Here is a 23,352-nt window from a genome sequence, read left to right as displayed (position 1 = left end):
TAAAGAGAAAATATATGCGCGAACTCTTTAAAGTGCTGTTGCAACTAATTCACAATGGATTTGATGCGTTGATTGGTTAAAATTTGAATGGTAGCCAATCAGTGTTCATAGTCATATAAAGTGCATCATGCGAAAAGTTACAATGCCATGAACAAGGTGTCGCCAATGTTAGAAACGTTGGGATTTTATGAGCTCGTAGTAATGGCAGCCTTGACAAATACATGATGGCCGTTGCCACCGAATAGTGTAACGCGTACTTGGATCTGTCTTGTGCCAGAAAAGTTTATTGTTTTCGCGATAATATTTCGTCGCGTGCTCAAAGCCTGTGTCTTTTTCCATAGTAAAAGTGTGATAGAGCGTGTTAAGAATACATATCACGCTGAAAGAGATACGAAAAAACGGAAAAGCTTAAGAAGAAAACACGGGTGGCAAAACCGCGTTCGCGGAGGTAATATTGACAATTTTTCATCGCGACGCTATGCATATTTTTAAGCGTCGATACAACTTAAATGGACCGCGCGTTAACCCGTAGACTTTTTTATCGTTTTCAATCGTACAAATCTTCGCGAATGTCCGTTTTTTCTTTTGTTTACGCCTTGTCAGTTGGGCTTTTGTTGTGTGCAACCGCGCGCCGCTGTTACCTATGTACGAGTGAGAATGAGATGTATGTGTGAGATCCGTGTGTGCTTGTGTTAGTGGCTTGTGTGGCACGTATGCTTGCACACAGGCGCGCGCGGGTCATAACCTCAAAATATGCTTCCAGCTGTCGAATTATTTTACACTACTCTAAATGTCTTATTATTGATGTTTTTATATCACGGAATGACATACTTAAATTAATGGTTCTTATATTACCTTTATGCAATGATCAACGTTTCATCGCTAATTACACTTTTTTTTTTAATACATTATATTCTTTCTTACTCATATTTCTCTCTCTCTCTCTCTCTCTCTCTCTCTCTCTCTCTCTCTCTTTCTCACACACACTCTCTCTCTCTCTGTCTCTCTCTTTCTTTCTCTTTCTTTTTCTCCTATAACTTCTTTCTTTTCATCTCTCTCTCTTCTTTCCATTTATCTCTTTCTGTATTATAGTCATAAAAATATACTTTTTACTAATAGTTAGTGATTTATTTGAAAAAATATTTAATTCATTCAATATAAAATACTATAGCTTACATTGTTCCTATTTCCAATATATATTGATCTTTCATGTAAAAACTACATTATATACTTTGTTACAGGGTAGAAGAGACGAGCAAACTTAAGATGAATACAAGTGCAATTTGATTTAACCTCAGCTACTATAAAACTAAGAGAAAAGCTTGTTCGAATCTTTCATTTTCTCTTCCTCTTCTTATCTTTTTCTAATATTTTCTCTTTTTTATATTTATTCCTAAAGATAAACAATGAATTTAACTTAATTATAAAAGAAGTTAAATAATGTCATCTAGTTATTTTTTGGATTTGGGATAGTGTCAATTTTGTATATTTAATTATTTATTATAAAATTCATACCATTTTAAAAAATAAATGTATACACAATGCTGAGGAAGAATATAATTACATCATACTCATAAATGGATGAAAACCTGCAACAAATGTACTTTAAAAATATATTAAAATTTATACAAAATGCAAATGAGCATTTATTCTTTAATGGATAATGTAGTTCAGAGAAGGACTACCTGCAATATACAAAAAATTGAAAATGTTAATATCCTAATGTGGTCAATGAAAGAATACAACTATAAAGCAAGCTCTTTCCAACTTGTTTGAATATAAGTATTAGAGAAGTCTGAAAATATTGCATAAGTAACAGAAGATATACGAAACTATATGCATGACAGGAACAGGAGACATAGGTCGAAGACGCGTTGAGTGGCGCAGGAGCGCAAATCTGACAAATGTGTTTCTTTAAATAGAAAATATAAAAGGTAAATTTACAATAATGTCTATAAAATTATTTAATATTTAAATATTATATTTGTATAACACACATACACATCTATATAATTTTATTATATATTTTGTTTAGATAAAATATTATAGAGAAGAAAACAATCTAAGAAGGTGGCTACAAGCTGCCCAATGTAAAGTGGGGCTGCGTGGGCATGCAGCAGCCTCAGTCACGCCCTCTTCTTGGGGACTCAGTATCCTCTACAACTTCCCCGACTACACGTCGAAATAATCAAGTTGCTGTCCTAACGCAACAACAGGTATAATTCTCATATGAAAACAAAATTTCTATTTTTATTTATTATGAATTTAAACCATAATATTTAATTTTATGATACTATCCTTTAGTTACAACAGTTGCAACTGCAAACTCAAAATACACGAGGTCAATCACTAACTTTTGCTGTACAGCAACCATCGAATACTGTAAGTATTACATTCACTGCTATGATGATGCAGTTTTCTATAAAACGTATTTGCCTCAAAAATTACTTTATTTTTGTTATTATAAGTACAATTTATTTCTGTTATAGTCACAAGATCAAGGAAATGGATCTACAACTGGAAATCACATAGTCTATGTGAACCAACTAAACCAATTAAATCAGGGTACCATAAATCCCTCAGGGACTGGTATGGGCCTACCCCCGGCCACCCCCACTTTTGGGGTGGGCCTTAATATGGGATTGCCACTATCACTTTTAAATACCAGTCTTACATCACTCACGTCTAATGTTATTACTACATCTAATCCTTTACTTAATTTGGGCCTACCAAGCATCAACACTGGACTAACGCCGATAAATCCTAACTTAAATCAGTTAAATGCTATAAATTCAAATCTAAACACCAATATTGGCTCAAACAGTATTAATAGTGGTTTGCCTGGTATAGGACAAGATATAAATAATATAAATACTGGGTTAAATCGAATAAGTACATTAAATACTACAAGTATCAATTCTGCACTGACTAGTGTAAATACAGGATTAACCAATGTAAATCCGAATTTAACGAACTTGAATTCAAATATCAATCAAAATCTGACGCCGTTAAATTCGAACTTTAATGCTACAAGTTCTGGAGTATCTAGTTTAAGTACAATTAATCAGAACGTGAACACAAACCTGGCAACTACAAGTATAAGTTCTAATATAAATCAAGGACTTAATCGACCAGTGAATGCTTTGGCATCTGGTTTGACATCAACTAGTCTAAATACTAGCAGTGCACAATTTCCATTCCAAACTATACAGAGTATTCAGACTATTGCTCCACATATTGTTGGATCAAATATAGCACACGTACCAAGTTCTACTATATCACAACACTCCAATAACGTATCGATTTCACAAATTTCTAATACTGGAACATTGTCAAGTTCTACTATATTTACAAGTACTCCAAGTGAATCAATTCGTTCGACTGCAGCGAATGTTAATCATGCGTCGAACGTAAATCTTACGACAAACGTTGCACATCTTGGTACCATGCACTCTAATTTGTCAAATATATCATCCAACATACAACACATATCTACTTCCAATGATTCAAACATGTCATTGAGTCATGTTTCACCTTTAAATTCCTCACAATCAACTGGATTTCAATCGCAACGGCAGTATTCTCAAGGAATAAATCCTGGTTTAAATTCGTCTGTCACCTTGACAGGCACAACACAATCAACAAATATTGTCAGTACAATGAATACTGTGAAATCAATGCAAAATATTCAGAATCAAAATATTAATTCTCCAGGCAGTCCATTTTCAATGCCATTAAAAAGTCCTGCATCTAATATTGCACCACCAACACCAAGCCCTAGTCCAAATAGGCTGTTACTTAGGAGTCCAGCATCAAATTCTATACAGTCAAATAGAAACAGTCCAAGCCCAGTGGGAACATCAACTACGAATAATAATTTTAATGTACAAATGCAAAGTCCTATGCAAAGCCCAATGAGTGTTAGCCAAATTCAAAGTCCTGTGCTCAGCCCATATCCTCCTGCTAAAAGTCCACATATGTTAAGTGGCAATAATTCACTGAATAACAGAAGTCCAGCTCCAGGAGGTAGCCCTGGTCCACCATTGGTAAGACCGTAATAAATATACTAATGAATGTAAAAATGTCTATTTTAAATATTTATTTGTATATGTTGTAATTTAAGGTTAGACCAAATACACCCATCTTGCAGCAGGGTATGCAAGTTTTGCAGATAATTCATGGTACACCACAAGGATATCAGCAAACACCTACACAATTAGTAACAAGAACCCATCTTTTTGGAAATCAGCAAATTCAAATAGCGGCTACAAAACCAGCCAAACAACCACCACAAATTTTGCCTAAGCCACCAAATCAACAGAATACTACTTCCCAACAAAAGCCTCAACGTGTAACAACAACCATTACAAATCAAGTAAGAGAATTTTACACTTTATACATTATGAATAATTATGCCAATATACAATTTTTGTTAAAAATTTTACTTCCTTATTTCGTTCAGATTACACAACAAACACAGCCACAAATTGTTCTTGCTGGTCCACAACCAAATCCTACTACAGCAACCATGATACCAACTGCTCAAGGTCTCCTATTAAATCAGGTTATTATAATCTTCCTTTATACAATAATACATCATTATTATTTTGCATGTTCATTATTTTATCATTCAATAATGCAAATATCATGGCAATGTGTAAATATTTATATTATAATATTTCAGTATGCTCTCTTTATATTTGTCATAATAGCTTGTGTGCATATATCTTATCACAAAAGATTGCTTTGTGCTTCATGTTTATCACATTTGGTATATAGGTTCTACCATCAACTGGACCAGTTATTGTTCAACAACAACCAGGTGGTGTTCAACTTATACTAAGGACACCAGCAAGTGCCCAGCAACAAACGCATACTGCACAGGTGATGGTGTCATCCATATGATCATGCATTGTCATATTCCAAATTCATATTCATTGCTTGTTTAATTTTAAAGTAATGTAAAGAGTTATTTGATTGTTTATTTCATAGATAAAATATTTATATATAAATATATATATAATAATTAAAGAAAAATAAATCTAACTAAAATATATCTTTTATTGAATTATAATTAAAAAATTTGATTGATTATTGAATTTAATAAAAGTATATATATATATATATATATATATCGAGATATTATAAGTTAATAATTTTAACGTGACAAGAATGATCAATATTAATATATAAAAACACTTTTGTATACGAATACTATTTAAACTAATATTTTACTGAAGTTAAAATGACACAATAGAATAATATTTTTGAAGAAGATACAATTATATTTTACAGCTAACACAACAACAATTGGTAAGAGTTGTCGCAGCACAAAGCATGCAACTACAAGGGATTGCACCTACATTTTTTGCTGTACCAAATAGTTTTCCACCAACTGCATCACCTGTGATTAGACATACTCCTTCTAGCCCTGCTCCATGTAAGTCAATCAAAATAAAACTATATTTTTATTTCCACTTATATTTATGATAAAATTTTGAGATATTTACATTGTGAACAATTTTTATATATTTACATTAGATAAATTTTGTTATAGTTATTATGTTATCATAATGTACTTTCCAGCTAATACAGGTGCTGGTAATTCCATAGTAATTCAAAATGCTATGGTACAAAGCCCTCAACCACAAATTACACAAGTTGGCTCAAGCAATACATCTGGTAATACTTCATGTACCCAAAATATTGTTGAACATAATTTACTACCTCCACCAAAGAAGAAAGCAAAGAAGAAGAAAAAAGCTAAAAAAAAAGATGATGATCCTCCAAAATTAGATTTGGCTAGTATCATGAAAATATCAGGAATTGGAGATGATGATGATATTTTTGACAACGATCTTACAACTGAAACAGATGTATCATGTCAAGTTCAAGTGGAATCAGGACAAACTTTAAGTCAAGTTACACCACAAGTAACAGTAGCTAGTTCCATAGCTCAAAATCCAGCACAAGTACCTGTAGCAAATACAACGAATGCGCAAGCTACTGTTGCTTCTCAAGGTTTTAACAGTCAGCTTGTTGCTCAACTTCAAATGCCTGTACAGAATACGATTTCGGGATTAAGACTAGCTGTTGGGGAAGATGGAAGAGTTGTGTTACATCATACTCCTGATCCAAATCAACCTGAAATAGATCAAGCAACTGCTCAAGCATTAATAAGATCTCTTACACAAAGTGGTGGCCAAAATGCACAGATTATTTCTCAACTTCTAGGTCAAGCACAGACTGTGTCACAAAGTGCTCCAAGTAATGTGATGCAAAGACAGAAATATGTACAATCACCAAGCAATCCGACATCTACCAATACTACGAGTTCAGTATGTTCACAAAATGTTATTTGTACAACAAGTCCACAACATATACAAACATGCTCGAAAGTAAATAATCCGCAAAAAATTGTAAATATTTCTCATGATGCCAATTCAACATCAAATACTTGTGTGCAAAATAGTCAAGGATCATTACACACAGTGGATATGCAGATTTCTAAAAACATTAATATACAACATCTTATACAAACACCGAAGAATATTCAATCATCAAACTCTACTATATTACCACCTAGTAATAGCATTTCAACATCCTCAGATGCTGTATCATCCAAACCTTTATGTACAACCTTTAGCATACAAAGTTCTCGATTGTCAAATACGAATCAGACAAATATCAATCAACATTTGTCTAATCCAACACAAAAATCTAGTCAAGTGCGCCTTACAAATACTTGTATTAATACTAATATACGCCAGAATTTGAATAAATCATCACAACACAGTACTCATGTTCAGAAATCTATGTCCGGCAATGCAGCAGTATCAAATGAACATGCTGTTAAAAACAATCAGAATCAACAATCAAATCAACAAGAGTCTTTAAATTTACAAGAATCACAATTATATCAACATAATCAGCATCAACAAATAACGGCACAAACTGTACAAACTCAAAATGTACAACATGTATTTGAACAAAATCTACAGACTACCGGCTCAAATATACAACATAATTCTGTAAATATGCTACAACAAAGTTCATGCAATACTATACAACATGACAGTATGAATGTTTTACAACAACATTCTAGTATTCAACAAAATACAATCAATGTCATGCAACAAAATACATCTGGTAATGTGCAAAGTATAGAGCAAAATGTACAGTCCGGTGCAAGTGATATACCTCTAGGCCAACAAAATGTAATGACCAGTTTGCAACAACAAAATACATCTTTATTGCACAATACAAATGTGCAACAAAATGTTAATTTACAACAGCAAAAAATCGTTTCTGCAAATACGTTTTCTTCTGTGAATGCACATCAATATGAGTCTCAAAACTCAACTAATGTCATGCAACAGGGTATTAACACACAACAAAATAATCAACATCAAAATATTCTTATTACCAATACTCCTGTTACTAATACTACCCAACAAAATGAATCGCAAAAAATAGAATCACAAACTAGTAATGTACTAAATTCTGCAACTAATAATATTTTAAATAATGCACCAAAAATTACTCCAGAAATTTTGAATGCATTGAGCAATTTAAATCCCAATGATCAATTATTAATTGCTAATGCAAATGGGCAAATGCAAGTGATAAGCCAACAACTTTTGCAACAGTTTTTAGCTGGACAATTGAATACTGCAAATCAGACACAAAATCAAAATCAAACGCAAAAAATAGTAATTGGAGAACCAGATGCGAATAACCAAAATTTACAAGGTGTTCAAATTAATACTCCTACCAGTCAAATAATAGTAAATAGTTCTGGTGGAGCTCCCACAATTCAAAATAATATACAAAATATAGTTGTTCAAGCTGCACCATCACAAATGCCACATCACATACAAATTCAAAATTCTGGTTTCCCAAATCAGTTTATTGACAACCTAAATCAACAGCAAATTAGGAATTTGGGAAATAGTCAGCCAAAGAAAGCAAAAATTATAAAAAGAGCTAAAGTTACTGTTACAACACAAAATGTTGGAAATACACAGGTAAGTGTACAAAATATATTTTACTTTTATATTGAATACTACAACAATTAAATTAATTTTTTATTTAATCATTTATACAATTATTATTTATTAAGTAAAATTATTTTTTATATTAGACGACAAAAACTGTTACTACCTCCCGGCCAACTACAGTAACAACAAACACATCTACTTTGCAAAAGGTTGACAGTGTTAATAAGATAGGAAACATTATATGCCAGAATACAAATGTCAGTAAAAGTGAACCTACACAGATCATTGCAAATGGTCCTTTGATATGCTCGTCATCTGGTAGTCATGTGTCTATTCCTTCAAATGGTCAAATGGTGCAAAGAGTGCAGACTATACAACTTCCTGCACAGAAACAACAATTATTAAAAAATATACAATCACAAATACAAGCTATTTTAGCACGAAAGACTGGTTTGCAGCCTGATCAAGCCCTTTTAACAAAATTGTATCAAGAGCAACATAAAATTTTAGCAAGTGGAAAGGTAGTCAGTACTACAACACATCCTGTTAATAATGTAAGTGAATAAGTTGAATAAGAAATATTTAGAAATAAAGTTTCTTATCAAATTACATAACTTAATTTAAAACGTATAAATATAAATACATAAGTAGTAAAATTATATCATATTTTTTAATTATAGGGACCAGAGCCAAATTTCAGTGTCAACATTGTGACAACACTTGCTACTAATACACAGTCACAAAATACGTATAAAAATCAAACATCAACTACTCAGCCACAAACTCAAACGTCTACTGCTGCTTTACCAGTAACATCAAATCTAAATACAGTTACATCTACTTCTTTACAAAATAATTCAAATAATAATTATATAAACAATCTTCCGGTAAGAGATATAATCTAATCAAATATTATTAGATCTGTCTAATTTGAAATGCCTCTTCTGCCAATGCTGCCATCTCCTCAAAATTTGAATGAAAATAAAGATGAGAAAGGCAGGAATAATATATAATATTCGTTTTATATTTTCTATAAAAAATATAAATAAAGTAACAAGTGATAATTTTTCTTACAAGTGTTTAGTATTCACAAGTAAAGATAAGTTTATAAGCACTCAGTTAGGCAGATCTGATGTGAATATCATTGTTATTATTATTGTTGTTGTTAGTTTTTCTTTATGGAAAGAATAGAATAAATTAATAACAATTTTTGTAGGTTTCACAAAACGTTCAGGTTCAACAATGTGTAGTATCAAATAATTCCACTCAGAATGTGCATCAGGCGCACACCAAACAGCACAAGTTTTATCAGAATCATGGAAATCAGATGATAAATCCGTCCTCTACCAACTTGCAACTTTTCTCACCACCAAGTACATCCACAGCTCCTATGCAAAGTAACGCACAACAACAATTACCCGTAGTTCAAACACAGCAAACAACCATGCAACAATCCACGCAGTGTCAGACGGATCCATTGGACATCAAGCCAAACATACAGACACCAAGTCCTGTCAAACAAGAACTTTCCTCGCCAATTCAAATTCAAGTCCAAAGTGGCTCTCCTGCAGGTCAGGTAGCCTCACCTAGAATGATTGGTAAAGGAACACAAAGGATTCAGAGCCCTGTAAATAATACTGGAAATACAAACAAACAGCTTGTTAGTCCTGGAAGTAGCTCAAGTCCTTTGATAAGTCCTAGGCAAGGCGTGAAGAGACCAGCATCAAGCCCGATTTGTAGGCAAATTAATCGTAGTGACCTGTGAGTATTTTGTTATCTTCAGAATATAATAAATTTATAAGATTAACCCATAAACATTATATTATTACAGATTGTACATATTATGCTATACATTATTACAATTTTCTATTTGTATTCTTAGGTTGGAACAACAACTAAAAATCGATCAAAATGGTGCGACTAATCCAGATGTAAATACTCCATTTTTAAGCAAGCGTGATGCTTGTAAACGGCTTGTTAGATATCATTGTTTGAATGAACAAGTTTTAAGTACTAAAGATTTAGCTAAGGCAGACGAAATTTTTGAAGAAACAGCAAAACATTTATTATCCAAATTTAATTCTATGATGAATAAATACACTTATCTTCTCTTAATGGAAAGCATGGTATGAATTATGATTAATATTTTTTTGAGTTAATTTGTTTACAAAATATTAATAAAAAAAATATTACATTAAAAAATATATTATTATGAAAATAATATAATTATAACAATTTTTAGAGAGAAGTAAGAACATCAGAATTAATGATGATAGATAGAACTTTTGTTGCTGAGGAACAAAGTATTCTAAATAGGTTGCGTGAGCAAGAAGCTAAAGTAAATGGTAAGAAATGATATCTTATATATCAGAGATTATTAAACAATTATATTTTTAAAATGTATTTATCATCAATTATATTTTTAAAGAATCATTAATAAGTATGATAATGATAAGACAAAAAATTCGAATGATTTTTATTTACAGAAGAATTTAAGAAAGAAGAAAAACCAGTAGTACCAAAAGTTGAGCCTGGCCTTGCAGAAGATGACAAAATATCATCTTTAGAAAATGTATCTGTAAAGCGTGAATTAGAGGATGACTTTTCAACAGAAGAAATGGAATGTAAACCATTGATAAAACAAGCTAGTTGTACAAGTGGTGATTATGATGAGTGGCTTGAAATTCAAAAAGAACTCGGTGTATATCCATCTGCCACGGACTCCTTTAAATGTAAGAGCACTAATAATAGTGGCAGTAATGGTGCATGTACTATGACAATTCCAAAATCATCTAAAAATGAAAGAACAAGGGCGAACGGTGAATGTCGTGTTAATGTTGCGAATGCAAATATTTCCGGAGTTTCGAATACCGTGGTAAAGGACAATTGTGATCAAGATAATACAGCAGTTTTTGAAAGACGATGGAGTGGTGCTACGGACCTTGAAAGAGATTTATTAGAAGACACTGAAAGTTTGGATGGTTTAGCTTTGCACTCTCAAGCTCAATGTCCAGGTTCTCTTCATGTAAGTAGCGAAAGTGGAAATGGTAATGAACATGATGACATTACTGCACAAGTACAATCTGCTATTGATAGCATTTTAAATCTTAAAAAACGTCCCACAAATACTTTATCTGGCAGTAGTGGTAGTAGTGCATCGCAATCCAGTGAATCGAAGGACACAGTGCTTGACCAAGCAGTCCGTAGCATACTAGGCTCGTGACCCTCATTTAATAAAGTATGTTAAAAAAGTGAAGTTAATAGTGAACATCAAGCTGGTTATTAACCTTCAAAATTTTAGAGGAACTTTAGGTATTCTTCTGAGTTTCTGATGTTAACAGAAGAACTTTCTTTGCTATTGATTTTGCAAGATCATCTTCAAGACACGTGCGTTTTGAAATGTCATCCATTCAAACTGTATTTAAAAAAATAATGTGATTTAAAATTTATATATAAACTAATTGTAACAGACAAATTGGATTGTGCAAGTACGTGATTCAATATGATTTTTTTAAAGTTTTTTCATTCAAGCTTCTGTTTTACAAAGGCAATAATTACTCATAACAGGAAGATATGTATACTTTACAGTAGTAGTTTAGGTGTAATAAAGTAATCATGTTAATCTAATTCTAGCAGCTGTACATGTGGATAAATAGATAGATTTATAGATAGATAGATTACTTGCTCAGATTTTTCAATCTGCCACTTTGTAATGTAATTTTGTAAAAAATAATTATTTAAAGCAACTATTCCACTTTGTCTGTAGTACTTGTAGGAAAATCTTATAGATACTTAAATATGGGTTGGTGAATTGTACATAAATTTTTAGCGTGTATTATTATTAATATTATTATTACTATTATTTGTATTATTGTTATTGTGAGATATTATCTCGAAAGTACTATTATTATTATTATTATTATTATTATTATTATTATTATTATTATTATTATATTATTATATATTATTATTATTATTATTATTATTATTATTATTATTATTATTATATTGATAATCATCAATGATACTATCGTCTTGGTTGATGGCGAGAGTATTGAACTAAAGAGATGGTAGTGGATTACGAGACTGAAAAGATAATGGTATCGAACATGGAAGTAAATGAAAATGATGTGCAGAGTGAGAAAAGTACATAAAATATTTACGTTGTTTCTTTTATTTAAACTTATTACTATTTATCATATATACAATTTCAATCTTATAAGGTGCAAAATCAAATGAAAAGAAACATTTTTAAATAATTGAAATATTTTACAACTTTTCTGACATCACATGGAATCACAGTGGATATGGAGAAATGAATAAGAATGCATATATAAAGAGAAAATATATGTGGTAAAAGGATATGCATATATATATATATATATATATATAAGAATGATCTAATACATACAGTAAAGAAATATATATAGTACACATGAGCCTTTATATATAGTTCTTATTTTCTTAACGACCATGTTGTAAAAGTTTTATTAGTGACATTAAACATCACAAATTTCATAAAATGACGTGCTAAGCCAACATATAATATTTGTTTAATAAATTATAGCTGATAAGAAGTACAGTTTTCTATTTAAACAAAAATGTTGTTTTTATTATTGAATAATACTTGTAGGTAGAATATATCTACATATTATAGACATATCCTTTTCCCACATTGGCATAACCACTCTTTATATGCAAAGAAATAATGAGACATTTATGGCAAATACAATCCAAGACTGACATATATACAGAGAAACAAGCAAAACTATATAATGTATTACAGTAAGAATAATAATCATTTGTACATAATAATCATTTCCACTCTCAACGGCAATCGCGACTTAATTCTTCACAGATTTTAAAATTTGGATATGCTACAGTTCTTTTGATCCTAATAAATTGCCGATATTTCACGAATACATATTTGAATCTTTTTCTCCTTGTTATAAAATACTACTCTTCATTTCTATTTCTTATTTTTCTTTTAATTTAATATGCTCTTCTAATATGCTATAATATTATTATATATCAAAGTAAAGCATACAGATGTTATATGCACAAAATTTTGAAGTTTGAAAAGAACAAACAATAATTTTAAAAACATAGTGACTTCATATATTGTATATCTAAAATTATATTTCATATAATAGAAGAGAATTTAGAAAATTCGTCATCAAAAATTTTTACCACAGGTGAATTTACTGTGTAAGTATACATGTGTGTGTACACTATGTATGAATATATATGCTATGATATACATATGTGTGTGTGTATCTATATATATTACACACACACCATATGTATGATACACACACCACACACACATACTACTAGGAAGAGAGTTTTTTTCAATAAAAATATATTCAAATAATGAATTAATATTAATGATTTAAAATAATTGGGAGAGATGAATAAACGAATTTTAAGTGTTAAATTTTACCTTATAAAAAGGAAAAGAAGAATGATATACATTATTTCTTGTAAAAAAAAAATCACTCCTTCCAGGTTGTATATGCATACATAAATACCACAATTTTCTGTATGTGTAAAAGGATATTGATACCTTTAGAAGCACTGAATAATGATTATTTTACGTATGTGTTTCTATGTGCATACATATACGTACTGTATATAATATCGTTGTATAAAGGCGAACTTCTGTAACTCTCTAAATACCATGGATGCTGAGAAAAAAATTGAAATTAAGAAGAATAGAGGAAATAAATGTATATTTTATATTCTATATCTAACGTGTTTAGGAAAAATGTGAATTAGAAACTTTTTTGAGTGAACATGTTATAGAAGTTTGACTATTTTTAATGAGTAGTAGCATGCTATTCAAATTTCGCGCGAAATGATCATTGCATGATTTCTGTATTTTTCCTTTTTTTTTTTTTAAAGCAACCAATGAGCGTTGGTTTTTCCATTCTATCCATAATAACCAAATTCTCAATTGCTTTTCTTTACGATACATAAATAATATTATTATTTATTACTATTTACTATTAATACAAATCAATAATATATTTATTACATTTTCTATATAAAAAAATATTTATCAAAATGAACGAATTTTTTTTGACGTCACAAATATCGAAAGTACAGTTCGATCATATGATTCACTTGACGCTTACGTATATATGTAGTATGTTTAGTTGAATAAAAAATTTGACGGAAAATAGATAAAAAATACAAGTTCAAGTATAAAAAATAAGTAATTATTAATTTTTTTCAAGTATTAGAATAACATTGCATTTATTGATATGTGTCTTAAGTGTGTGTAAAATAAATTTCTTCTTTTTCTTATACTTAACCTCCATCATCGTTGTTGTGTAAATAAAACTGCGGAGTGCAACTCAATAAGAACAAAAAATCAGGTTAGTTGAAATCGTCATTTATAAAAATATTTCAGATTTAATTGTAATTAAAAGTATATTATATATACATATTATTTATAAGTGACATAGTAAATTATATAGACCAAATTGATACGATAATTAAATAATTTCAGTAATTTGTTAAATAATTAACATACATTGTTAAACATTATTTATAGAAGAAAACAGATTATCATGAAGATTTGATAATTTTTCAGATAATATATATGGCGGCGGAAGAGATAAATTGTAATACAGCAATAACCTCTTCAGAAGACACAAAACAATCTGTAACTAGTACATCACAACATGCAGAAACAAATAAGGAGCAAAACACTGTTAGGCCAAATGAACAAACAAGTCGTCCCAATAATTTACAAAGAATTCAACAAAGAAAGCAGCAAATGTTTAATTGGCCTCAATTAAAAAAGTTATTGAAATTAGCTACTTATAGTGCCTGTCAGGTTGTAGATTGTAAATGTACTGGTTGGAAAAATGCACAACCTTTAACAAAATCACCTAAAAATGAAGTACAACAAGCAGTTACTAATCTCTTTGATCCATGTAAAAGTTGTACTCATATTTTGAAAAGTCATATTACTCATTTACCGACTCAGTCAGACGAAGAAATTAATAAACTATTGGGTATGGTGATTGATGCTGATAATATATTTATGGGCATACATAGAGAAGAAGACCCAGATACAAAAAAAGTATATTATTATTTATATAAGCTTCTAAGAAAATGTATACTATCTATGACAAAACCAACAATAGAAGGTCCTTTAGGTCAACCACCATTTGAAAGGCCCAGTATAGCAAAAGCAGTGATGAATTTTGTTTTATATAAATTTGGTCACTTATCTCAAAGAGAATGGCAAGCTATGTGCGATATGGCAAAAATGTTTTTACATTGCTTGAATCATTGGAATTTTGAAGCACCTAGTACTAGAAAGGCAACAGTCAATAGTGATGAGGCACCAGCTTACAAAATAAACTATACACGATGGCTTGTGTTTTGTCATGTACCTGCATTTTGTGACTCTTTACCTCATTATGATACACCATTGGTATTTGGTAGAACTTTGTTACAAGCTGTCTTCAAACCAGTGTGTAGACAATTAATGGATAAATGTCACAATGAAAGAGACAAAATAACCCCTGAAAAAAGAGTTCTTGTCTTGACACATTTTCCAAAGTATGTATAACATTTGTAAGTTTATATTAATAATATTATATCATAGAATTCATATTAATAGATTTGTAATCTCATTTACAGATTTCTTTCTATGCTGGAAGTAGAAATTTATTCAGACAATTCTCCAATTTGGGATCCTGAATTCAAACAAGTACCTCCTTCACATTTACAAGTTAATTTAGAACCAAAAGGAAGTCAAGGAAGGAGAACAGGGGAATTTGAAAAAGTTACAGTTGTTCCAAATGACAAAGACAATTTTACGACAATAAATATAAGTCCGGGAATTAAAAAACTTCATGAAAAAAGACCACATTCTGAAAGTCGATTAGATGCAAAAAGACGAAAAAACGAAGAATCTTTTGAAGATCTTCCCGATGAAACTGTTGCAGAAATTGTTGCGACTATCAACGATCCTAATTACATGTGTGGACCCGACGCTGTATTTCCACCAAATGTACCACGAGACGAAACCGCGAAGATAGAAGAAAGTAGAAAAATTATTGAGTTTCATGTTGTAGGAAATAGTCTAACACAACCAGTTTCAAAACAAACAATGCTTTGGTTGATCGGTTTACATAATGTTTTCAGCCATCAGTTACCCAGAATGCCAAAAGAATACATATCTCAATTAGTTTTTGATCCGTAAGTATTGAAATCAAACAGTAATGGAGTTTTCAATAAATATACAAAGAACTTAAAATTTAATATCTTTATGTGTCTAGGAAACACAAAACTTTAGCTTTAATAAAAGATGGACGTCCTATTGGTGGTATTTGTTTCCGCATGTTTCCAACTCAAGGTTTTACAGAAATAGTATTTTGTGCTGTTACAAGTCAAGAACAAGTAAAAGGATATGGTACACATCTAATGAATATGCTTAAAGATTATCATATAAAAAATAATATATTACATTTTCTGACATTTGCGGATGAATTCGCTATCGGGTATTTCAAAAAACAAGGCTTCAGCAAAGACATAAAGTTACCACGTGCAATGCACCAAGGATACATTAAAGATTACGAAGGTGCTACGTTAATGCATTGTGAATTAAATGCTAAAATTGTATATACGGAATTCACAGCAGTTATAAGAAAACAGAAAGAGATCATTAAAAAATTAATTCAGCAAAGGCAACAAGAAATTCAAAAAATTCATCCAGGTTTAACATGCTTTAAAGAAGGCGTAAGAGGTATACCAGTAGAATCTATTCCTGGAATACGTGAAACCGGATGGAAAAGTTATGCTCAAACTAGAACGAGAGGTGTAGCTAAAGGAACTCAAGGACCAGAACCAATGGAAGCATGCTTAGACATTACGGATTCGTTGTACAATGCACTCAAAAATGTGCTAAATAGCGTAAAAAATCATAGTGCAGCTTGGCCGTTCTTAAAACCAGTAGATAAAAATGATGTACCTGATTATTATGATCACATAAAATATCCAATGGGTGTGTACTGTATATATAATCGTTTTTATATTTAAAACAAAATTTTTTAATTTTCTAATAAACAAATTTTTATCAATTATGTATCATTTCAGATCTTAAAACTATGACAGATCGTTTAAAAGCTAGATACTATGTAACTAGAAGATTATTTATAGCCGACATGACACGAATTTTTACAAACTGTCGCTTATACAATAGCCCTGACACCGAATATTATAGATGTGCTAATGCTCTCGAAAAATATTTTCAAACTAGAATGAAAGAAATTGGATTGTGGGACAAATAAAATCTTTCTTATATTTATGAAAATAAGAATATTATTTGAATAAAAATTAACTCTTTATACAAATTCAAGTTTTAAACAACGCTAATGTACATTAATTGTTTAAGGCAATGGTTTTTTTCGTAGTCGATATTATTTATTTTTAAATATAACTTTAGCATATATTTGACATTTTCAATTGACCATGTTGAAAAAAAATTGTGGCAATGTCACAAATTTTGAGAAATTTGTGGTGAAGGATGAACTTACTCACCTATTTTTAAATATTTTTATTATAGTTATTATATTAAGGTAGGAATATAGAAGTTGTACATTTTTAAATATCTCTGTATACTATTAAAGCATTGTAAAAACACATTTTAGTTTTATTAGAATAAAAAAAGTGTTAAGAGAAAATGATGAGTTTATAAACTGTTTTTAGCATTTCTTTTTGCAATTTAATTAATATCATTAACTGAATAATTAATTATTCTATCCGACAATGATTTTAATTATCATTCTATTATTAACAATTATAAAGATATAACAACAAACATTTCAATGTGAAAACTGAAATTCTGTAAATCATATTTTTATTGATAATACATTCTTAATTATTTTTTTTACAGTGAGATGAAATGTAATTATGCATTAAGCATTATTCATATGAAATAAATAAACTTATGTTTATTTTAAAATTATACTCAATATTATGTACACTTTAGTATATTTAAGGCAGATCTGAACTTAAAATGGAAATATCTCCCTTAAAAATATCTATTACATTACATGATACAATATGCATCCACTGGTATGGAGGAGAATTCTTTACTATACACATATTAAAAATAATAATTTATAATTTCAGTCATACATTTATATACTACAATAACATAAACTAATTTTCGATTAGACGAATGAATATATTTACAAATTTTTAGTACCATACACATCAAGTTCTTTTTAATGTTCACTCATTTAGAAAACTAACAGTTCTTATGGACGGTAAATCATCTATCCTGTCTCCTTATCGTTAGATAAAATTAAATAATAATTAAAATCATATTTCTCTTAACTTTAATATAGTATTCTTCATATTATCAGAATAATTTTACGTACACGAGTCAACATGAATGTGCTGATTTAACAAAAAGACAGATTTATAATTTACACTTTGTTCGAATAAAGTTGATATTTGTGATATTAAATTCATATTAATATGAACAGATAATTTGTACAAAAATGGTATACATATTTATTTTTATCTCACATATTTTCTGTTTATAACAGTGATAGTAAAATACACAAATGCGCGTATTTTGATTTAATAATATATAAGAGTAACAGATGAATCACTGAAAGTGATTCATCCTTATCATAACTATAAAAGAAGACAGGTTGATATCATTTAGGAGCTATAGAAAATTGTCATTAATGAAATAATGAAAAGAAAAAAAATTCAAGATAAAAAACAGAAGATTGTGATTGATTGGAGCTACACAAAATCCACAATTATGTGATATGGTTCTACATAATATCATTTTATAACATACTACTTAACATTATATCGCTTAGTACATTTTTTACTCTAATCTTTATACAATCAGTGGCAAAAAATAAATGTAATTTTAAATAGTACATTAATTACTTTGTACAATTTTAGACAAGTTTCAGGTATGCGAAATAAACATTACCGACAATTAACGTTTCATCAAACTTAACAGTAGATTAGCACAATAAAACAACCGGCACCAATTATAACAAAATTTAACAATCAAAATATATAGAAATTATCACGGTTAACACCGAATCGCCAAGGATATAAAAAGTTCTATGATCTAAAATCCGGTATATCGTATATTTAAAAAAAAAAAAAAAAATAAAATAAAATAAAAAAAGAACAAAAAGTATAATAAAAACGTCTTTGGTGCCTCCATTCTATATAGCAAAATATAACACGTAAAAAAATGTGGTGGGGAGTCAATATTACTAATATGAGTTTAAAATTGATGCATAAAAAAAAATTTTGCCAAAATAAGGTTTATCTCCTAGATGTTTTTCTTCTTCCTGTAGATCTTTTAGGACATCGACTTTTTGTTAGAACCATGTGAGTCCAAGGTAAGGAAAATTCACTAAAATAAAAAATGTATATAATATTTATGATTTACAAATATTTTAGTTTCAATTCACTACTTTCATTACCTTGGAGTAAAACTAGGTATAGGAGCGCCGAATGCAGTAACTGGCAACTGATGATCCACTTGAAGACTTTGTATCTGTTCTACATCAGGCCACAAAGATGTCACAGCCTCCTCTTCCATTGTCGATGGACATGGACCAGTATGATTTGTGTTATAACAAGTAGCTTGATGATTTTGTCGTTCTTGCCTTTGTTTTAATTTTTCTATGTGCCTTTGCTCTCTAACAAAAAATATTACATATCAAATTTAATCATATGCATATTACATGAAGTTTCATAGAAATCAAATTACAAAATTTACAAAGAGAAAGTAAATACCTTATCCTTTGTACATCCCATCTTTTTCTTCTCCTTTCGTCGTTCTCTAGCTTCAAGTGCCTTTTATTGAAAATTTCATCATCAAGATTCTCTGTTCCTTCCATCGTATAACAGCTAGTATATACCTTAACTCTCCAATTGGGAACTTCTAACGTAGTATTTATATCTGGTGGAGATGATTCTTTCAAACTTAATGTATAATTTGGATCACCGACTGCTGTATAATAATGTTCTTCTGTCGTTAAAAACGATTCCTTTCTTACAAGAGATTTTCCTTTTCTATCCGTTTTTCGACTACTTTCATGACTTAATTGTTTGTCCTGTATCGTCGAAGTTGTGTCATTACTAATTGTAGATGAACAAGAAACTCCTCTTTTTCTTTTAATGCCACCAGATAACGGCGTTGGATCAGATCTTCGTTTTTTCTTTTCTTCCCACTCTAGTCTAGATTCGTTGCCAATGTCCTGTTTCTCATGCTTACCTTGATTATCATTACACTCTTGTTTGACCGTAGTAATTCCACCACTGGTATTCAAGCGTATTTTAAAACTTTCATTATATTGCGTATTACTAGATTCAGATTGAATACTTTTGTGAATATCACTGGTTGATGGTATAGTCACTGAGTTTAAACTGGGAGGAGAACATGCACCTATATGTTCAGATAAAATAGAATTTTCACTACTTTCGGACCTTAGTTTTTGCAAATTTACTCGTCTGTCCATACGTTCCAAACGCAATTTGAGCTGCAATAAAAATGCAAAAATATTAAAATACATTCGCGCGTTAAAGCTTTAGTTTCGTTTTAGTAATTAACAATCTTGGTAAGAAATTTTGAAAATTTCAAAAATGAATTATGTTTAAAGTGTAAACAATAACATAATATTAAATGTACTTTTTTAAGCGATGCGCCACGTTTCTTCCTTTATTTGGAATATGCATGAATATGACCACTCTCATCTTCGAATTACTCGACATTCTTACTGGACAAAATTCGATAGAAATTAAAGATAACAATGTAAAGTTAAATCAACGTGTCCGTGTACGTGTGCATGCGGTAAAACATGACAAAGTAGCGCCACCACGTGGTAGAAATTCCACGGTTGACCTTCACGGGCAGTTTGATAATGGAGAACAAAAGAAGAAGGAGGGATAGAGTGGAAAGAAGAGAACTGACATTCAAAGCATGTGCGCGCCATGTAGCACGTTTTACAAGATGGAGTCAAACGGCGACGTAAGAATTGATACGAATGAAAAGAGAAGGGGAAGAAAGGAAGAAGCGAAAAGGAGAGGAGAGACAGAGAAACGGAGAAGAAAAGAGAGTGTGGAGTGTGTGTGTGTGTGTGTGAGAGAGAGAGAGAGAGAGAGAATGCCAACCAAACAGGAAGGAGGGGAGATAGAAGAAAGGCGGGAAAAAAGAAAGGAAGCGCGATGAAAAGAGATAAAAGAGAATGAAGGTAGAAAAAAGATAAAAGTAATGCAGTATGTCATTCCTATGTACCGTCTCATTTTCCTGTCGAAGAGCAGCAAGAAGTTTATCCTTTGTAACGATTTGCTCGGATTGTTGCTGAATAAGATCCAAATGAAGTAATAGCAATTCTTTAAGGTGCTTGACCTCGGTTAGATCGTTCTGACGTGGCTCGTTACCCCTTAACGGGCTTACACCGAGAGCGGAGGTCGCCGTTGCTGCGGCCGGCGTCCCGCCGTCGGTCATGCTGGCGTACATGTGATCAAAATCGCAAGGAAAACTAAGTATCCCGGCGACGGATTTGCTCTCCTCGTCTACGTTACTCTGGAATTCGTTCCGCGGACAGCTACTGTTGTTGTTGTTGTTGTTGTTGTTGTTGTTGTTACTCGTGGCGACGTTACTAGTCGTCGTTGTAGTTGTTGAAACACTCGTGCGTGCACCGCTCGTCGCCGACGAGGTGGACAAGTGCTCGTTCATCGCCGCGACCATGTTGTCGTTGTCGTACGTCGCGACCCTCAGCGCCGTCGTTGTCGTCGTCGTCGTCGTCGTCTTCGTCGTTGCTATTGTACTCGTTTCGATAGTAATAGTAGCAGTAGCGATGATGTTGGTAGTAATAGCAGCAATAGCAGTAGCAGTAGCAGGAGCAGCAGTAGTAGTAGTAGTAGTAATTGTAGTAGTAGTGGTAGTAGTAGTAGTAGTAGTAGTAGTAGAAGTAGTAGCAGTAGCAGTGTTCGTCGTGATACCACCGTCAAGCCCCAACGACGTCGAGACGTTCGTTAGAGAACACACTTCGCGGTATTCGGGAGCGGCATTAGCGTTGCCATCGGCGTAGCAATCGCGAGCCGGTGTCGACGCGTCCCGCGATGAACGTATTTCAGGAAAATTTACCGGCGTCACTCGTGGATCCAAATTCGCGTCGTGTAAATCCACGACGCCGACGACGCCCTCGTCGGTAGAAACGGTAACGACGTATCCTCCACTACCTCTTTCTTCTTCTCTTTCTCCACTACTCCTACCATTACCTCCTCCAGCTCCACCACCACCACCACCATTACCACCACCACTGCCACAACCATTGAAAACAATATCAGCGGCATCACCACCACCACTACGACCAGGAAAGACACTGGGAGCAGCAGTGGTAGCGGCAGCGACAGCACCGAGCTCGTTATTCTCACCGTTCACGAGTCCTCGCGACGGCAATGCGTTTGACATTTTCCTTCTGCTCGGTTCCAGTAATCATTTGTGGACGCCTCGAGCGTACCACGCGTCCACCCCGCACACATTAAGCTATTTCGTCGATCACCGACACCATCGAACGCGTGCCACGTTATACACCTTCACCTCCCTTTCCCTTCTCTCTTCCTTTTTCTTTCTCTCTCTTTCTTTCTAACGTTTATCAACACGCGCGAGTTCACCATACAATGTATCAGAAAAAAGAACCTTATCTTTTTTTCTCCATCTATCTTTGTATGAAGCAAAAAAGAAAGAGAAAGGAAGAAACAGATATACAACTCGTCCACCGCGAACGAGTCGCGAGTGTGGCGGCGCACGAGGTGCGCCGCTCCGTTTCGTTTCCCTTTGTGTTTACTCTGACGGACTAAGAGAAGCCGCACACCGCATTTTCGCGGTCGCTTTCATGCAATCCCTCCTGCCATCTGACGGTGATTCACTCAATTATTCTCAAATAGATTTCCCGCCATCACTGTTTTACGACATGTCAACATGAAGCAAATTGGATGCGTGCGCATGAGCACTTTAACGTGATTGGTCGAATTCAATGATTTGCAACGAGCGGTAAATTTGTCTTAACAAATTAGAAAACTTTTGTTAAAGTAACGCTTTTTGCAACTTATATAACAGCGCTGAAGCAAGAGTACTGAATTTCTTTATTAGTTTATTCCTTTATTATTTGAATCTTGATATGCGAGAAAATATTTGTGAAGAAAATAATTGTGTCTCGTTTAAATTTCTTATTTAAACCATCTTTAAACAAAATATAAAAAAAGAAAGCATTGTCAATATTTTCTATACCTTTGTTTCGATGCAATAGTAACATTTTTTTACGTAAAAGTTTAT

General features: G+C 31.8%; 3 protein-coding genes across 4 annotated transcripts; 2 read left to right on the top strand and 1 right to left on the bottom strand.

Annotated features, from left to right (window-relative positions):
* The first annotated feature begins 207 nt into the window (after positions 1-207).
* On the top strand, positions 208-13,588 carry LOC127067968 (protein PF3D7_1417600-like). 2 transcript variants are annotated; one of them, XM_051003453.1, is made up of 16 exons: positions 208-448; positions 1,242-1,934; positions 2,036-2,216; positions 2,305-2,382; positions 2,490-4,046; positions 4,124-4,375; positions 4,463-4,564; positions 4,780-4,884; positions 5,296-5,440; positions 5,587-8,027; positions 8,144-8,554; positions 8,681-8,887; positions 9,217-9,761; positions 9,883-10,126; positions 10,243-10,345; positions 10,487-13,588. In XM_051003453.1, exons 3-16 carry the CDS (start codon positions 2,112-2,114, stop codon positions 11,221-11,223), a joined length of 7,032 nt encoding a protein of 2,343 aa, XP_050859410.1. In that variant the 5' UTR covers positions 208-448; positions 1,242-1,934; positions 2,036-2,111; the 3' UTR covers positions 11,224-13,588. The 2 variants fall into 2 exon arrangements, with proteins under 2 accessions (XP_050859410.1, XP_050859411.1); XM_051003454.1 differs by lacking the exon at positions 4,780-4,884.
* A 339-nt stretch (positions 13,589-13,927) lies between these two features.
* On the top strand, positions 13,928-17,812 carry LOC127067970 (histone acetyltransferase KAT2A). Its single transcript, XM_051003457.1, has 5 exons — positions 13,928-14,380; positions 14,599-15,578; positions 15,660-16,220; positions 16,301-17,025; positions 17,118-17,812. Exons 2-5 carry the CDS (start codon positions 14,608-14,610, stop codon positions 17,309-17,311), a joined length of 2,451 nt encoding a protein of 816 aa, XP_050859414.1. The 5' UTR covers positions 13,928-14,380; positions 14,599-14,607; the 3' UTR covers positions 17,312-17,812.
* A 51-nt stretch (positions 17,813-17,863) lies between these two features.
* LOC127067972 (ras guanine nucleotide exchange factor G-like) lies at positions 17,864-23,264 on the bottom strand. Its single transcript, XM_051003462.1, has 4 exons — positions 21,307-23,264; positions 19,806-20,551; positions 19,490-19,708; positions 17,864-19,419 (listed from the first exon to the last, which is right to left on the bottom strand). The coding sequence occupies exons 1-4, from the start codon at positions 22,486-22,488 to the stop codon at positions 19,329-19,331; spliced, it is 2,238 nt and encodes a 745-aa protein (XP_050859419.1). The 5' UTR covers positions 22,489-23,264; the 3' UTR covers positions 17,864-19,328.
* Between the last annotated feature and the right edge of the window lie 88 nt (positions 23,265-23,352).

This window comes from Vespula vulgaris, chromosome 12 (genome assembly GCF_905475345.1).
Source record: "Vespula vulgaris chromosome 12, iyVesVulg1.1, whole genome shotgun sequence".
NCBI lineage: Eukaryota > Metazoa > Arthropoda > Insecta > Hymenoptera > Vespidae > Vespula > Vespula vulgaris.
The sequence above is the reverse complement of the archived record's forward strand: the minus strand, read 5'-3'. Positions and strand labels throughout refer to the sequence as shown.

Bases quoted from the DNA above. Each gene is read 5' to 3' on its own strand.
- LOC127067968 (XM_051003453.1), top strand. From the start codon at position 2,112: ATGCAGCAGCCTCAGTCACGCCCTCTTCTTGGGGACTCAGTATCCTCT. The intron at 10,127-10,242 runs GTATGAATTATG...AACAATTTTTAG, and splicing joins TTCTCTTAATGGAAAGCATG to AGAGAAGTAAGAACATCAGA. The intron at 10,346-10,486 runs GTAAGAAATGAT...TTTTATTTACAG, and splicing joins GCAAGAAGCTAAAGTAAATG to AAGAATTTAAGAAAGAAGAA.
- LOC127067970 (XM_051003457.1), top strand. From the start codon at position 14,608: ATGGCGGCGGAAGAGATAAATTGTAATACAGCAATAACCTCTTCAGAA. The intron at 15,579-15,659 runs GTATGTATAACA...TCTCATTTACAG, and splicing joins GTCTTGACACATTTTCCAAA to ATTTCTTTCTATGCTGGAAG. The intron at 17,026-17,117 runs GTGTGTACTGTA...GTATCATTTCAG, and splicing joins TCACATAAAATATCCAATGG to ATCTTAAAACTATGACAGAT.
- LOC127067972 (XM_051003462.1), bottom strand. From the start codon at position 22,488: ATGTCAAACGCATTGCCGTCGCGAGGACTCGTGAACGGTGAGAATAAC. The intron at 19,709-19,805 runs GTATTTACTTTC...ATTTTTTGTTAG, and splicing joins TGGGATGTACAAAGGATAAG to AGAGCAAAGGCACATAGAAA. The intron at 19,420-19,489 runs GTAATGAAAGTA...TTTTTATTTTAG, and splicing joins ATACCTAGTTTTACTCCAAG to TGAATTTTCCTTACCTTGGA.